This window comes from Sciurus vulgaris, assembly GCF_902686455.1.
Source record: "Sciurus vulgaris genome assembly, chromosome: 8".
NCBI lineage: Eukaryota > Metazoa > Chordata > Mammalia > Rodentia > Sciuridae > Sciurus > Sciurus vulgaris.
In genome coordinates this window covers 136221320-136238361 of record NC_136468.1, presented here as the reverse complement: position 1 = coordinate 136238361, position 17042 = coordinate 136221320, and the positions used below count along the sequence as shown (strand labels likewise).

At 51.8% G+C, this 17042-nt stretch overlaps 1 protein-coding gene across 2 annotated transcripts in view; it reads left to right on the top strand.

The window, feature by feature from the left end:
* The window catches only part of SVOP (SV2 related protein), an 87495-nt gene extending 73066 nt beyond the window's left edge, over positions 1-14429 (top strand). The window contains exons 10-16 of one of the 2 annotated variants that reach the window (XR_013765759.1): positions 1188-1261; positions 2895-2971; positions 5985-6092; positions 9098-9209; positions 9807-9888; positions 10020-10373; positions 11807-11899. Coding sequence is in view for 1 of the 2 variants with exons in the window: in XM_079151367.1 (XP_079007493.1) it covers positions 1188-1261; positions 2895-2971; positions 5985-6092; positions 9098-9209; positions 9807-9888; positions 11807-11896; positions 12807-13013 (750 nt within the window). In the remaining variant the exon portion in view is untranslated. Of the gene's footprint in view, positions 1-1187; positions 1262-2894; positions 2972-5984; positions 6093-9097; positions 9210-9806; positions 9889-10019; positions 10374-11806; positions 11900-12806 lie in introns of those variants that run through there. The other variant, XM_079151367.1, reaches the window with a different exon arrangement.
* Positions 14430-17042: the final 2613 nt, after the last annotated feature.

The window sequence follows — 17042 nt, the reverse complement described above, 5'->3', positions numbered from 1 at the left end:
ATCTGGTAACGGTCCCATAACGACTTCTGCTTTGGTTCTGCCTTTCGGTACTTGACGAAGTCTCACTAGTGATGTGATTGGTGGGCCACAGTTGTGCAATAAATCACATTAGATGCAGGGGATGGGGAGTGTAGCTCAGTGGTAGAGCTCTTGCCTAGTGTGTGCAAGGCCCTGGGTTCCATCCCCAGCACTGAAAAAAAGAAAAGAAAAGAAAGGAAGGAAGAAAGCCGGGCACAGTGGCGCATGCCTGTCACCAGCAGCTCCGGAGGCTGAGGCAGGATGATAGTGAGTTCAAAGCCAGTGCCTCACACATACTAGGCAGGCGAGTGCACTAGCACTGAGCCACAACCCCAGCCCATAGAATATGTTTTTAAGGGCACACTGTAAAGCAAAGATTTGATAAGTTCTTTAATTTGATAAATTCTAAATTCCATGAAATTGACAGATGGGTCATTCCGCTCATCAGTCTTCCTGATCGTCCTGTGATGAGTTGGCTTCTCAGTACCTTATTGTCACCTTGACCTAGAGCTGGCTTTAGAGAAGTGAGTGTGTGTGTGTGTGTGTGTGTGCGCGCACGTGTGTGCACGTGCCTGTGAAGTGCTTGCACGCCCCTGGAGTTGTTTTGTACACCCAGGTGCTGGGACTGCCTGAGGGCTCTGCTTTCCACCTGCAGCTTCAGGTGGGAAGTGGAGCCTCTGGACCTTGCGAGGTCCCGGATGGAGAGGCGGGGTCCCGGATGGAAGGGTGGGGTCCCGGATGGAGGGGCGGGGTCCCGGATGGAAGGGCGGGGTCCCGGATTGAGGGGCGGGGTCCCGGATGGAAGGGCGGGGTCCCGGATGGAGGGGCGGGGTCCCCGATGGAAGGGCGGGGTCCCGGATGGAGGGGCGGGGTCCCCGATGGAAGGGCGGGGTCCCGGATGGAGGGGCGGGGTCCCGGATGGAGGGGCGGGGTCCCGGATGGAGGGGCGGGGTCCCGGATGGAGGGGCGGGGTCCCGATGGAAGGGCGGGGTCCCGGATGGAGGGGTTTAGGCTGGCTGCGGTGGATAGGATCGTGGGTCCTCAGCAGGATTGTCCTGCCCATCAGAAACTCCCTCCCAGCCGTGGGTGTGCTCAGGTGTCAGGCCACCAACTCAAGCCCACCTAGCCGGTGGGGTGACAGTAAACCGCGCGTCCTTGTCTTGAAACAGGAGGACCGAGGCAGGATGAGAGATCTTTTCACACCCCATTTTAGATGGACAACTTTGCTGCTGTGGTTTATATGGTAAGAGCGGCTCGGCGACCCCTTTGACCCTCTCGCCCCTGCTCGGAGTGGCTTTCCTCGAAGGTGGTACAGGGAGGACCCTTTCAGCTCAGGCTGCACATCTTGTCTTTGTTTTTGTTTTGTTGTGTCGTCCCCGGGGCTGAACCCAGGGGCGCTTAGCCACCGAGCCCCAGCCCCAGCCCTTTTCATATTTTATTTTGAGACAGGGTCTCCGCTCAGTTGCTGAGGGCCTCGCTGAGTCTGAGGCTGGTTTTGAACTTGGATCCTCCTGCCTCAGTTCCCGGAGCCACTGGGATGACAAGCATGTGCCACCGTGCTAGATTTAAACTCAGTTCTCTTTCAAAAGAAAGTTTTATTTTTCAAGAAGGGCTTGCCTAGCAAGCATGAGGCCCTGGATTAAATCCCCCTTAGTACCTCAAAAAATAAATTTCATTTATCTGTTTTGAAGGAAAACGCCTTAATTGCAGGTCATAGGTAGAAGGTACTGTCAAAATTAAATATAGTAAGCTAGGCATGGTGGCACATGCCTGTCATCTCAGTGACTCTCGAGGCTGAGACAGGAGGATCACAAGTTCAAAGCCAGCCTGGGCAACTCAGTGAGGTCCTAAGCAATTTGGCAAGACCCTGTCTCAAAATAAAAAAGGGCTGGGAATAGGGCTCAATGGTTAAGCATCCCTGGGTTCAACCCCTAGTACAAAAAAATAAAATAAAATAAGTTAAATCCAGTAAAAAGTAGTTATGTTGGTCTTTGAAGCAAGGAGCCTCTATGTTAAGAGACAGACGGGGAGGGACTGAAGGTGTTAATGAGGTATTGTAGAATATTTTTTCTACAAAAGAGCTGGTGTGTATGATCTGCCAGCGACTTCCTCTCTGCCTCCATTGCCTTGGATACCATAGTTTGAGAACCAGGATTTGGTCAACATGACCTTTCTTGGAACTTCCAGTTCTGACTCTGTTCAGTTTTCCACAAACAACAGCCGTAGGAAGGGGGCTGAACGGGGAGATGTCTGCAGGGAGTAATTATCTGAACCTTCACCACAAGTCAAACGTCAGCCATTCTTCCCACTAGCTTTCCGCCTAGTCACGAACCTGGTAGCATCCACAGTGTGTGAAACTGGCTTCGGGCTGCGTGTGCTTTCTTAAACCAGTCCCCGGCTTTCCCGTTCACCCTGGAGCAGTGCATCATTCTTGGCGAGGCAGTGTCCCCAGAGTGGTCAGTAGCAGGGAAGAGGAGAAAAAATCCTCGATAATACATAGAACCGGGTCCAACTGCCCCCACATTCCTCTGAGCTGAATCCTCTCACCAAGCCCAGGCAAATGTGGACTAGACCAGGAGGGTTGGACAGAGTCCAGAGCGCCTACCTGTTCAACAGGTAATGGTGCGATTACCAGTTGGGTGGCCAGCCTTGGGGGAGAGGGGATCATCCATGCTGCGACCTTTCCAAAGACACAGGCTCCCTTCCTTTTATCTTGGTACCTGTCATCTTCCTGTGCTGGGGGGGGGGGGGGGAAAAGACCCAGCATGGTCCAAAGACGGCCGCCCACCTGCTGTGGACACAGATCCTTCCCTAGGGTGTGGGGGAGGAGGTCTTGGGCGCTCTGATCCGCTTTTCACCTTCCTTTCTCCTGGCAGGTTTTCCAACGCGTTCTCTTACTACGGCTTAGTTCTGCTCACCACAGAGCTTTTCCAGGCCGGGGACGTCTGCAGCAGTGAGTACCCAGATTGCTTTACCAGTCACCGACCTGCGCAGTTATACCACACTTCCACGCAGGCCAGTATCAGCCTGGCCTGGCACAAAGTGGCTTCCAAGATACTCCAGAGAAACCCAGATTGTTACTCAAAGCTCGGTCCTTGTCCCTAATGCCAATCCAATGATGAGGATGCTGTTTTGAGAAAAGAAAAAAGAAGTTTTATTGCTTTACTAGCAAAAGAGAAACAGAGAACTCCTGTCCCAGAGGTTATGATTCTGCCCAGGGGGAAGCAGGGATTTTTCTTTCTTTTTTTAAGAGGTGATTCAAAAGCTGCTTTCTCTGTAATTCATTTGTAAATTTGGGAGAGAGTCATTTCTGAGATCTTCTGGTGCCACCCTCAAGTCTGAATTACTTTGTTCCTGTGGTGGGTGTGTGCTCAAGGACAAGAACTCTGCCTAGTATGGAGAAGAAAGGTAACCCTGTTTTCAGGGAGATGAGGGACGGGGAGAGAGCAGGTATGGGTAGGGAGAGAGGAAGAGAAAGAAACATGTCTTTTTAAAAATAAGTTGCAGGGGCAGAGCAGCAAGGGCTGTGTTCAAAGCATGAAGCGGACCCATTTACAAGGCGATCTGGTCATGATGGAGCTGACGTTTGCAGTTTCGTTTATGTCAGGGTTTGGGTCCTGAAGTTAGCGTATCAAAATTTTAGAGTTTATTTTAGTAGACAGCAATTCATGAATCTGGCAGCGCCAGACCTCCGGTCGTTTGGGCTTTGCTAAAGGATACAAGGAGAAAGCTTCTATAAGTGTCAAGGCCAAATGGCAACAGATTTAACTTACACATCAAATCAGGGGACTGACTGGGAATGGGACTCTGTTAGGGTTCCTGCTTTGCACGCCTGAGGCCCTCTGTTCAGTCTTCAGCAATACTCACACACACAAAATTTTTTTTAATAAAATCAAGATCTAATTGCTGGGTGTGGTGGCGCACACCTGTAATCCCAGCAACTCTGGAGGCTGAGACAGGAGGATCACAAATTTGAGGCCAGCCTCGGCAACTTAGCGAGTAACTTAGTAAGACTATGTCTTACAAAAATAAAAAGGACTGAGATGTGGCTCAGTGGTCAAGTGCCCCTGTGTTTAATGCCCAGTACCAAAAATAAAAATGAAAAAGATCTAATTGGCTTTTATCAGTGAGTCTGGAATTGGGGAAAACCTCATTCTATAAGATAGAATAGATATGCTAATGGACGGCACAGGGGAGGGGAGCTTTATAGGTGAAGAAGGGCTGAAAGAACCAAAAATTGAACAGAAAGCAGTTTGGTTGTATAAAAGTCACTGTCAAAACAGTGACTTAGCGGGTCAAACCCCAGGGAACTTCCTGGTCAGGTGGATTAGGCCCTTTCTTATTGGTTGCTATGAATCTCCGTCTTTTGGAAAACCGCCCCTTTCACAGTTCAGTTTGACTCCTGATTGTGGGGCAGGGTGGTTCACATCTGTAATCTCAGCGACCCAGGAGGCTGAGGCAGGAGGATCCCAAGTTGGAGTCCAGCCTCAGCAATTTAGCAATGCCCGAAGCGGCTTAGCAACACCCTCTCTCAAAATAAAAAATAAAAGGGACTGGGGTGTAGCTGTGGCAGAGCGTTCCTGGATTCAGTCTCCAGTACCGATGCCCATGTTGAGAATCAGTGAGGATCAGGGTCCATTTCCTCAGTGCTGAAGATTGAACACCCAAGAAATGCGGAGGCAAGAGCCAACGGTTTTATTGAAAGGACAGAACAGAGATAGGAGACACCTCTGGAGAGGACCCAGGACCCAGAGCTGGTGCCCAACGAGGCGGGGTGGCCGACCCCGTTTATAGATTTTAGATTTCCTTTGCTCTCTCCTCCTCTCATGATCAGAAGGGGTACCAGGGGTACCAGCAGGAAGAGAGCAGCCCAGGGGCATTCGTTAACAACTCTCTGTTGGCAGGGACAGTTCCCTGGAGGCAGGTAACCTTGGCAACAGGTTGGAGGAAGGGAAGTGTCCAGCAGGTATTAGCATTTTATTTCCTTTCCTTTGCAATCAGCCCCATCTTCCTGATCCAACCAACCCGATCATCTACCCACACGAGCTGCCTTTTGCCCTGCCCCCACCTCAGTACCAAGAATAAGAAAGATCAAATTGGCTTTTATGAGCTCTGCAGAAAAACCTTCATCACGGAGCTGTTACCAGAGGTCTGAGGCCAGGGGTCTCAGCTAACCAGGTCTGGCTACTTGCTCCCCCAAACCAAGCAGAACAGGTCAGGGTGGAAAAAAGGAAAAGGACTGTGATCAGTGTGGACACATTGGGAAGGCCAAGTGCCACCCAGCAGCTCAGCTGTCTTCTGGCTGCCGACAGGGGCTTTAGTTTAACTAGAGGGAGAGCTGAGCTGGGGACAAGAGGTCTGCATAATTAAGCAGTCTTAATTATTAGTTAATTGTGGTCTGGTGGATCATTCTCAGTTCTGGTTCCGAAGGAGGCTCTTTGTCCCTTGGGAGGGAGGGCAGTTTCCCCGTGTTGCTCAGGATGTGCATCTGTCAGACCCGTGGTCCTGGAAGGGGCAGATCCAGGTTCCAAGAGACCATGGCTCCTGCTGCGGGGTGGGCAGTGGGAGACGTCTTACTGTGGAGCCGATGTTCCTGAAAGGTTAAGGCCAGGACTGAAGATTTCCAGGCGCCCCTGCACAGGTCTGAAGCAGAAGCTGTGAGTCTTGCCTAAGTCTTGAAGGGGGACCAGATACGTTTCGGGCTAATCAGCTGTGTGCTACCCGTTTTGAGATGCAGGGTGCTTGAGTGACTCACGGGTTTACACGCAGAGCTGAGCAGGTTGCAAAGTTTCAGGTCATGAAGGAGACATACGAAGGAAGGGGGAGATGTCAGCTTCTCCTGATTTTAGTAACCCGGGGGACATCTGCTCTGCTTTTACCAAAAGTGTCACCCACATGGTAGGGATGGAATAAATGGGGACCAGCCAAGACTCAGCAGGACCCTTCCTCCCCTTCTCGTTCCCCAGTCTCCAGCCGGAAGAAGGCCGTGGAAGCAAAGTGCAGCCTGGCCTGTGAGTACCTGAGCGAGGAGGATTACATGGACCTGCTGTGGACCACCCTGTCAGAGTTCCCAGGTGAGGGACCTAGGCCAGGTGAGCCTGGGCTTGGAAGCCTTGGCATGCTGTGTCTGTTCACCCAGAAGCAAGTCCCATTTCTAGGGGAGCCAGGGAATTTTTTTTTCAACCCTTAGCTACAAGCAGTCAAGAACTGTGATAGGGCTGAGGTTTTTACCCTTCTTGAAGGCTGACGGGTGGAGGTTTGGCTTAGTGGCTTAGGTTCCATCCCCAGCACTGCAAAAAACGGAAAGAAATTCTTCCGTGCCTGACAAGTTAGGCTGCCCAGTTTCATGTATGCTAGCAGAAGACACGCATGTGAGGTCAGAGACAAAAGACTGCAGACGAAAGCACAGTTCCTGGTAGACCATAAATACGTAAATCCTACCACAAATCCTACTGATTTCACCATGAGTGATACATGGAATCAGTTCCACTTGGTCCCACCAAGGTCCCACCTCCATGATGAAGAATAGCTAGTTGGATGGTACACATGCAATGGATTTGCATCATGGCTGAGTATGTGAGTCCATCTTTCGTTACTATAACAAAGTATCTGAGGCTGGCTACTGTGTAAAGAAAAGAGGTCTATTTAGCTCACACTTCTGGAGCTTAACATTGGATTGGCTTTGATAGGTGATGTTACTGGGGTGGAAGCACATGAGAGAGAGAGCGATCACATAGAAAGTCAAGAAGCAAGAGAGACTGGGGGGCCAGGGCCAGTAGCAGCCTCCCACCAGACCCCACTTCTTCAGGGTCCCACAACTTCCCAACATGACCACACTGAGGACCAAGCTCCCAGCACATGAACCATTCTGGAAGTACTCAAACCATATCCAAAACAGCACTGAGGAACCCCAAGCGCAGGAAACCCAAATCTTTGATAATGGGCTGTCAGATGTCTGTCCATCCTTTGCCCCAGAAGGAGAGATCATATTACTTAGTAAACATAACGCCCTTTGCCCCAGAGGGAGACAGTATGTCTACCTTCCAAAGCTGTTCGCTGTACGCAAACGATCTTGAAATGACGGTGTGACATGATAGTCAACTTTGAAACGATGGAGCGGCTCAGGGCTCTGCTCAGGACACGTGCAGAGATACGAGAGACCTGTGGACTATTGTCCACCAAGACCAAGAACCTGGGAAAGGATGAGAGGGGCGTCAGAAATGCCAACCAGCACACGGTGCAAAGGTGACATATCTTTTTTCTTCCAAAGGAATAGTAACTGTGACAGTAAGAATATCTAGGATTTACTGGGTGCTTATGGTCTACCAGGAACTGTGCTAAATGCGTTACGATATGAGCTCAGTCATCTTGTGAAGTCGTAGAATTGTTTCTGTTTGACAACAGAAGAAACTGAGGCTTGGCGACGTGATGTAACTCGACCAGGGTAGCAGAGATGGTTCCTGCATCTGGCAACCACCAGTCTCTGCATCTCTGCGCCTGCGGGCTGCATCTCAGTGGGAAAACCTCAGTGTCTGAGAGCAAGCAGGGTAGCTGGAGGTCAGGGTTAGTACCCAGGAGCAGCCTTCCAACAGTAACCGCAGGAGTTGGTTTGTAAATACTCCAGCTTCTGCACCCACTAGGCGGGAAAGTCCGAGGTGCGTGTTCCAGTGGCATTGGGCTCCGATGGCCGGGCACGGGAGGGACCTGCTTGATACACGCTGCCCGCTCTCCTCCTGGTGCTTGTTTGGATGACCTCCTAAGCCTGCAGCTTGCCTCTGCTTCTGTGTCCCACTGTCCACTTCTGGGAAAACCCAGCCAGGAGCCTGAGGGTCCCACACCTGGCAGAGCTAAGAACTGGGTCCCACTGTAGGGCCCAGAGTCTAGCTCTGCTATGTTCTCAATTGTCTAAGACCCTTTCCCTGTGGCATAACAGGTAAGACTAAAGGCTCAGAAGTTAAGGCTCAGCCCCACCAAGCGCATTCCTGTGACTTTCAGCACGTGGCATTTTCAAGACTTTAAGCACTCCCCATTTCCGTGATTTCTCTCTCTGAAATGCAGATTCTTCTTTCCTTATTTATTATTTGTTATTTGATATGGTTTTTTTCATTCATAGACACATTCCAACCTCCTAAAATAGTTCCTGACACACAGTAGGCAACCTCTTAATTAACTGAATAAATGTAAAAATGGGATTATTAGTAATGTTTGTTTAGTGGGTTCTTTGGAGGATTAAATAGGATAATAAATGTGACAAGTATTTCCTCAAATATAATTATTAGTAGTAATAACAATCACTGTGCAGTACAGCCTCTACTGAGGTAGGGAATGTTGGGTTTCTTTAGTCTCATTTAACAGATGAAGAAACTGAGGTTCAGAGAAGACCACATGGCAAGTTAAGAGACAAGATGTGGTCTTAGAACCGAGGTGTTTCTAACTCCCAGCCTGAGCACTCTGCTATCTGGATTCAGTGAATGTTGCCATTCGAGTTCTCTTTGGTACCTGAATTACTTACCTATTGTCATGTCATGAATTTTCTCAAGGTTTAGTGGCTTAAAACATCTCACCCTTATTATCTGACGGTGACTTGAGTGGATCAGGAATCCAGGAGTGGCTTCCTCTGGGTCCTCTGCTTCAGGCATCTCACTCTGCTGCAGCTGGGGAGTTGGCCAGGGTCTATAGTCTCATCCGAAAGCCCAGCTGAGCCAGAATCTGCTTCCACACTCATGCACGTGCTTGTCGGCAGGATCCAAATGCTCCTGGGTTGCTGGACGGGAGGCCTGAGTTCCTCCCTGGCTGCTGTCCAGAGGCCACCTTCAGTTCTTTGCCAGGTCACCTTGTCCACCCAGCCAAGCCAGGGACACAGAGAGAGAGAGAGGATCCAGGCAGGACGGAAGCAGTCTTGTCTAGCCTTATCTGAGCCGCGACCTCCTGCCACCTTTTCTGTGTTCTAGTCGTTAGAGGCGAGCCACTGGCTCCAGACCACTCTCAAGGGGAGGGGAGGACACAGGGTGTGCGTGGCAGGGAGGGTCATTCGGATCCACATCGGAGGCTGCCCACCATGCTCCTGCTCCCCTGGCAGGCGTCCTGGTGACTCTGTGGATCATCGACCGCCTGGGCCGCAAGAAGACCATGGCTCTGTGCTTTGTCATCTTCTCCTTCTGCAGCCTGCTGCTGTCCATCTGTGTCGGAAGGTGCGTTTTTAGAGGGCACCTCCCCGCCCCTCCCCAGGACTGACTGAGGCTCGGCTGGCGGTCAGTGCCTGTGACTGGGGGTGGGGGCAGTAGGGCCCTTTACCCCCAGGTTTGCTCTGCTGGCATCAAATGAGACATTTCACCTCATCTCCCAGTGAGATCATGTGCAGAGCCATTAAATGTGTGTATCGACTCAAAGTGTTAATTGTTCCAGTGGAATTTGACCCTGTGTCCAGTGGGCCCTGTTTTATAATTCTTTTAATTATGATTTCATTTCTCCGTTTTCCCAACTCCCATCGACCTCAAAACATGGAAGCGATCTGTGCCTTCTCTTCACCTGAGAGGGCCCAGTCCAAGCCCCTGAGGAATCCAGGGGCCCCAGAGGGTGGGGAGAGACGCGGCTGAGATCACCAAGTGTGGGCACTCCGGGACCCGTGCTGGGACTGTAGCGGGTTGGGAATCAGGATCGCCCTAGAAGTACTGAACCGCGGTGTCGGTTCCCTGGCTCTGTTCCCGCTCCGCTAAGTTCCCCTCTGGGCTGATTATGTACACACACACAAATCCCCGCTGATCTGCTTTCATTTTGTCCTCTCCCAGGAACGTGCTCACTCTGTTACTCTTCATCGCAAGAGCGTTCATTTCCGGAGGCTTCCAGGCGGCCTATGTTTACACCCCCGAGGTAGGAGAAGCATCTGGGAGGGGCCGGGTGGGCAGGGGTGCCGTGCCTCTGGACACAGCCAGCCGGGGACGCCCTAGTGGAATTTGTCCTTGGGTCTCCATGACGACCATGAAGTCCTCTCATTATTTCAGGTTATTTTACCATCATTTTTCTGCGAATAAAAGCTTATGTTGTGTGGCAGAATCCCAAATGTTACCTAACTGAGCAAACACAGAGGAGAGGGCCCTACATTCGCCCCTGCTGGACAGCCTCCTTGAACCGTTCAGTGTGTGTTTTTTCCAGCTCTTTCTAAGCACGTCTGCCTGGGTGCACGTTCTCAGTCACATTGGGCTACTAGTCACCGAGAAGAGTTTAATACAGGGACTGATTACACGGGTATGGCACAGGGTGCAGGGCCTAGGGAAACCAAGGCCCCAGAGTTTACAGTGGGGTACAGGTACCCCGGGGGACTATCACTACCCAAAGCCAGCTGGGTGAAGGGAGAGGTGAGTGGGATTTTTTTTTTTTCTTTTTGGGTACTGGGGATTGAACCCAGGGGCCCTTAACCACTGAGCCACATCCCCAGCCTTTTTTAATATACATTTTTGTTTAGAGACAAGGTCTTGCTGAGTTGCTCATGGCCTCGCCAAGATGCTGAGGCCGGCTTTGAACTCTTGTTCCTCCTGCCTCAGCCTCCCAAGTCCCTGGGATGACAGGCATGTGCCACCGTGCCTGGCTGGGTGGGATTTTAAGGGAAGGACACGTCTGACGTTCAAATCTCCGGGTTCATTAATCCAGGTTTGTGACACACCACACCCTTTCATGTGCAGGTGATTCTGTGTGTGTGTGTGTGTGTGTCTTACCAGGGACTGAACCCAGGGCTTTGTGTATGCTAGGCCACGCTGGGCTGCATCCCCAGCTGTACAGATGAGCCCTGATTTATGAATGTTCAGCTTCAGGAGAGCGTGAAAGCCACGTAGTGCTCGGTAGGTCAGGTGTAGTAAATGCATCGTTGACTTATGATGTCTTCAACTTGGAAGGGGTTCACGGGGCCGTAGCCATCAGAAGGCAAGGACCTCTGTGGCCGCTCTGTGCTGTTTGGCAGAGTGGTGTAGAGGCCAGAGACCCTCTGACCCGCAGCGCCCAGCAAAACTGTGACAAACAACCCCCAACAGGGAACCCACCGCTGCTGAGTCCCTCACCGCGAAGCAGTCAGCCCATGTGATCTGGGCTGTGGGAAGGCTTTCCTTCCTGCGGTGGTTCAGGGACTCAGGCTGCTTGCATCTTGTGACTCCATCGAGTGACTCTGTCCCCCAGGGGATGTTTGGCACCATCTGGAGATGTCAGGGGTTGTTATAACTTGGGGACGGGACCCGAGGCCAGGGCTGCCGGTGCGCAGCAGGGTCTCCTTGACGGAGAGCAACCCACCGACCCACCATGACCCCCAGAGTGCCGAAGTCGGGAGCGCTGCCTGCCCCGGGGCCCTGGCGTCTTCCGTGCAGCCTGCAGACAGGGGGAGCCAGTGGAGGGGACACAGCCCCTTCTCATGACCTGGACCCCTTCTCACTTTGCCCGGGGACAGCCCTGCACATGGTCACAACAGGGTGTAAGCAGAAGCTCTGTGACACTGGTGGCTCTCTTCACGAGACTCCCCGGAAGCCCGTGTCCCTAAGGTGGACTCACGCGCCCAGGTGGGCCCTCCCTGGGCCCTGAATGTGCGGAGCAGGCTCTGGGGGCTCCCGGGGCAGGGGACCCCGTCCTGGGCTCTTAGCCACACCCTGTGCCTGGCTGACCCTCCTCACACTTTGAGGTGGGAATCCCTCCCCCCGTCTCCCGCCCCTCAAATAGCCTGCTGGAGGGGTCTGGTCGCGTCCGTGCTGAGCCGAGGGACGGAGGGACCCTGGCGTCTTCCCCAGCCCGCCTTTGGCTCCCTTTCCAGGTCTACCCCACGGCGACGCGGGCGCTGGGCCTGGGCACCTGCAGCGGCATGGCCAGAGTGGGTGCTCTGATCACCCCGTTCATCGCTCAGGTGGGTGTCGCCTGAGGGCGGGGCAGGGGCTCCAGACCCAGGGCCTGGCGAGCAGCTGCTGTCCCCTCTGAGCCCTTGTGCCCACTTGTGAGAGCGGTCCTGCAACCCCCCACAGGCAGGTGAGAAAGCAGAGGCACAGAGAGGTAAAGGACTCGCCAAGGTCACACAGCTGGGTCCTAGACAAGACCACAGTGGAATTCAGGTCTTTCCTAGGCAGCAGACCCTGGGAGAGCCAGGCGGCTTGATCCAAAGCAATTTGGAGAAGCTGGACGTAGTGGCACACGCCTCTGCTTCCCAGCGCCTCGGGAGTCTGAGGCGGGAGCATGGCCTGAGCCAGGAGTTTGAGGCCAGCCTGGACGACACAGCCAGACCCACCTCGAATACCAAACAAGAAGAGAGGAAGAAAAATGAGGCAAAACAAAACCCCAAAATAATTTGTTTGGATGAAAAATTAAATGGGTCAACACAGAAAGCAACTGTCCTCATCTCTTCTGCCTGAAATGGATTGCTAGGGACAGTTAGAAAATTTTGTGACTCTGTGTGCCTTGAAGCATTTCATTTCGGTTCACTTTGGGGGATCTCACTAAGTCTTTTTGCTTTTTGAATATCCCAACTTTTTTTTCTGTTTTAATTAAGATAAAAGTCATATAATTAAATTGACCTTTGTTTGTTTTGGTTCTGGGGGTTGAACTCAGGGCTGCTTCACCACCGAGCCACGTTCCAGACCTTTCGATTTTTTATTTAGAGACAGGGTCCCACTGGGTTGCATAGGACCTCACTCAGTTGCTGAGGCTGGCATTGAACTCAGGATCCTCCTGCCCCGGCCTCCTGAGTCACTGCGATGACGGGTGTGCCCCACGGCACCTGGCCAGGAAGGGTGTTCTCACCAACCCGTGTCTCCCTTCCCCAGGTGATGCTGGAGTCTTCCGTGTACCTGACGCTGGCGGTTTACAGCGGCTGCTGCCTCCTGGCTGGCTTGGCCTCCTGTTTTTTGCCCATCGAGACCAAAGGCCGGGGACTGCAGGAGTCGAGCCACCGGGAGTGGGGCCAGGAGATGGTTGGCAGAGGGACTCACGGTGCAGGTGTCGCCAGGTCGAACTCTGGCTCTCAGGAGTAGTGACCGCCAGGGGCTGAGCTGGTCTTGGAGGCTGCAGAGCCGGGAGAGCTGGCCGAGCCCGCGGGGCCACTCATGGTGACTGCCGGCCTCAGGAACTCACCCAAGAGGACGAGCTGGGACTAACAGGGCTTTGTGTCTCGACTCCGTTGGCCTGATCCCCTGAGGCCCCCGGTGGGGAGAGCTTGCTCTGGCGGGTCTCTGTATGCTTAGGGGAAGGGTCACTGAGGACCTGTGGCTCTGCATGGGAAAACTGTCACTTGTAGGTGAGTCTGGGGATGCTGGCAACCAAGCAAATGCCACCCAGAGTCACCCCGTCACACCTTCAGGTAATGACTACCGAAAGATCTCTGTAGCTGCAGTCCAGGCCCAGACCCGTGTGACACTTGCCATCCGCCAGCTGGACCTGTGCAGGGGGTTTCTCCTCCACCTGGCCCCAGGCGCTCTCCTTTGAAATTACAGGTGACCCAGGTGTGTGGCCTGAGCAGCTTTTTTTTAGATTGGGGAAATGCTCTCTTGTCCCTCAGCAGGGGGTCCCCCTGACTCACCAGGGCCTGCCCAGTAGAGACTGGCTGGTGGACCTGCGTCTGAACCTGAGCCAGTGTCCCCACATGGCTACCTCTGGAATTGTGTCTCTGGCTCCTGGGGATCCAGCTGTGTCCCTGGGAAGAGCAGGGCCTGCACCAGAGGACAAACTCAGAAAGCCCTTATCCCCCTCCCAGCCCAGAGATTGGGGACTGAGGCTCAAAGGAGGAGAAATTGAAGCTCAGAGGCAGAGCAGGGTCTCTTCTGCAGCAGCAGAGGCCTGGCTCAGGCGTCCTGCCCGGTCTCCTCCACGGCCAGGCTGAGTGGTGAGTCTTGGGGACAGGAAGTAGCTCACTCAGGTCTCGAGGCTTTGGATTTTGGGCACAGGTAGATGGGTGAAAGGGCAGAGGAACCAAGAGGATGTGGCCCTGGTCAGGGTCTGGAGGCCAGGAATCCCTGACGTGCCGATGCTCCTTCCTTCCGGGTTGCTCTGCCACCCCCTCTGTTGCGGCCTGTCCTGGTCCACACAGAGGCAGCTCCTGGGCTTCCAGCAATGGCGCCCACAGGGGGATCCCTGGAGTGGGGAAGAGCAGGAAGGCCCAGATGTGTGACATGTGCATTGCAGAGGAGGAGGACAGGAGGCCAGCTGGGGCTTGGTGTTGGCCTTCAAGGGAAGGGCTGGAGCCCAGTCTCCGCAGACTGCATCCACTCCCAGGGTCTGGTCCGCGCAGGCCTTCATCCCGTGGAGAAGGTGGAGGACCTACAGAAGGAGGGAGGAAGCTGCCAGTTCCCCTCCGAGGCCAGAGAAGACTGACCCGCTGCTCGATGTAAACATTGCAAGGAAACCAAATGTGTGCGTTCATCTCTTATTAAAACATGTTGGTGATGGACATTGCCAAGGTCTAAGCCTGGTCATTTGTTCTGGTGTCCTAGTGACTGTTCAGTTGAAGACTTATGAACTCTGACCAAGAACATCTCTGTGGGGTGCTCTGCAAATCTCTTTTCCAATAAGGGGGGGAAGTTGCATGATCGGCCTGCACAATCAGGCTTGGAGCGTGTAGAGATGACACTTTGTTCTAGCAGTGGACTCATGTCCCCGGAAATGGGCTGGAGCTCCCTCCGCCCAAGCTGTCAGACAGCACCCAGCGCGCGCGCGCTCTCTCTCTCTCTCTCTCTCTCTCTGACATTCACATTTTCTTGAACTCCAAGTAGCCCTGGCTCTAGTGATTTCTGGACAGCTGGGTTCTCCTAGGTGACACAGAATCTTTGTTCATCTTTTTTTTTTTTTTTGCCTTCTAGCTGCTCAGATACTGCTGCTTCACCCTCAAATAATCCAGTTAGTTGGGGACTGGGAAGGAGTATCTGGTAGGCAGGGAACGTTTTCTGGGGACTCTGATGAAGGAATCAGTTTTCTACTTAAGAAAGTCTAAAATTCTTTGCCTTCTCAATGGCCTGCCCTTTAAAAACAAATCGATATTATTGAATGATACCAGAAATACCACCATAGTCTTCTAAGTCTGAAATACATCGGGCCTTCAGCTGAAGATGTTTGTATCTAATTTTAAACAATCCTCTCAAAAAAAGCTCCTGTTTCCATGAATGGAAATGTCATCTGTTTCCTCCATGTTAGAAAGGATTCCGGAAAATGTCAGAAGATGTTCAACACAGCCAGGGTATTTATTCTTATTTCAAGCATCCTCAAGGGAACATAAATGACCTTGACGGTGCTGGTAATGGGTAAGGACATGAAGGAGCATCTTAGGGGTCAGTTTTGGAAGGAGTGTGGATATTTCATACATATACATGTATCGGGGATTGAACCCAGGGGCGCTTAACCACTGAGCCCTTCTTTATACTTTTATTTAGAGACAGGATCTTACTAAGTTGCTGAGAGCCTCCCCAAGTAGCTGAGGCTGGCTTTGAACTTGTGATCCTCCGGCCTCAGCCTCCCGAGCCACTAGGACTCCAGGCGCACGCCACTGTGCCCAGCCTTGATCCTTGCCTTCATGCAGTCCCAGCGAGGTGAGAGAACAGGCCCAGACACCATTACAATGGTGTGATACGGGCCCCAGTGGAGGGAGGAGGCACAGAGGCTGCCAACCCAGAAGCTCTAAAGCATCCTGAAGCACCTATGACCCCTCAAAGGTTCCGTGGCTTCCCTGGGGTCATTTACTACCTTCTGTACCTTATACATCACATAAAACCACCCTCGATTAATCAAGGGTATTACATGATGAGCTCCTTCAAATGCCCCACCTCCACCACTCCAGCGGACAGAGAATTTCCTTTTCTCTCTTTCTTTTTTGAACCCAAGGGTGCTCTACTTATGCACTACATCTCCAGTCCCCTCTTATTTTTTATATGGGACCCTGCTAAGCTGCTGAGGCTGGCCTCCATCCTCTGGCCTCAGCCTCCTGAGTGGCTAGGAGTGCGCCACCACACCCGGCTGAACAGAGTACTTTCCAAAGCCATCAGTAAGAACACGATTCCACTCACAATAGCCTCAAAGAGAATAATCAAATATAATGAAAGAATTGCAGGACATGCCAACTACAAAGCACTGCTAAAAGAAAGATCTAAAAAATGGATAGACATTCCCTGTTCAGAAAACTGAAAATTTTTAAGATATCAATCAATATTCATTGAATTGATCTCTAGTTTCAACACAATCAAAATCTTTGCTGGTTTTTTTTTTTTTTTTTTTTTTTTTTGCAGAAATTGGCAAGCTGATTATATAACTCATGTAGATATGCAAAGGACCTGTAATAACCACCCCCCAAAAAAATGGAAACCAAAGGAAATGGGAGGAAAGAAACAAGAAAAGGAATCTTGAAAGAGAACAAAGTTAAGGACTCATACTCCCCAATTTTAGAATACAAAGCCACAGTAATCAAGACAGTGTGATCTTGGTGTAAGGAGAGATATATTGATAAGAAGAATAGAATTGAGAGTCCAAAAATAAATTATACATTTACGGTCAACTGATTTTCAACGAGGGTTCCAGGACAACTCAGTTAAGAAGGAATCATCTTTTACAAATTCATCAAGCTGCTGACAATTTCTTGGAAGATCTTCTTGAGGGAAAGAGAGGAGTTCAAGGTAAAGGTCGGCTCCGGAAATCGACCATGACACAATGCACAGGACTTTGTCGCTTACAGAATTCCTTCTTGCTCCTTCTTGTTCTGCATTTTAGGACAGAATCAAGAGAGAGCCATTATTTCCAAGAAGTGCTTACAAAACAAAACAAAGAACCGAACAGGAGGGTGGTTCTGGTCTGCATGTGGACTTGCTGGCCTGGTAGGGTTTTGTTGAGTTCCCTGCATCCTGGGTCCTGGAGTGTCCAACCGACAAGTTAGCCTGGAACCGCAGGGGTCGCTTTCCCAGAAGAACTTCAGTTCGGAGACAGTGAGCACTTGGTTCAAACACTACATTCTGAATCTCATTCTAAGTGCCAGGGAGTGGCCTTTCCCCAGGGGCCTTGCTGGAGTCCCCCACATCTGGGCCCAG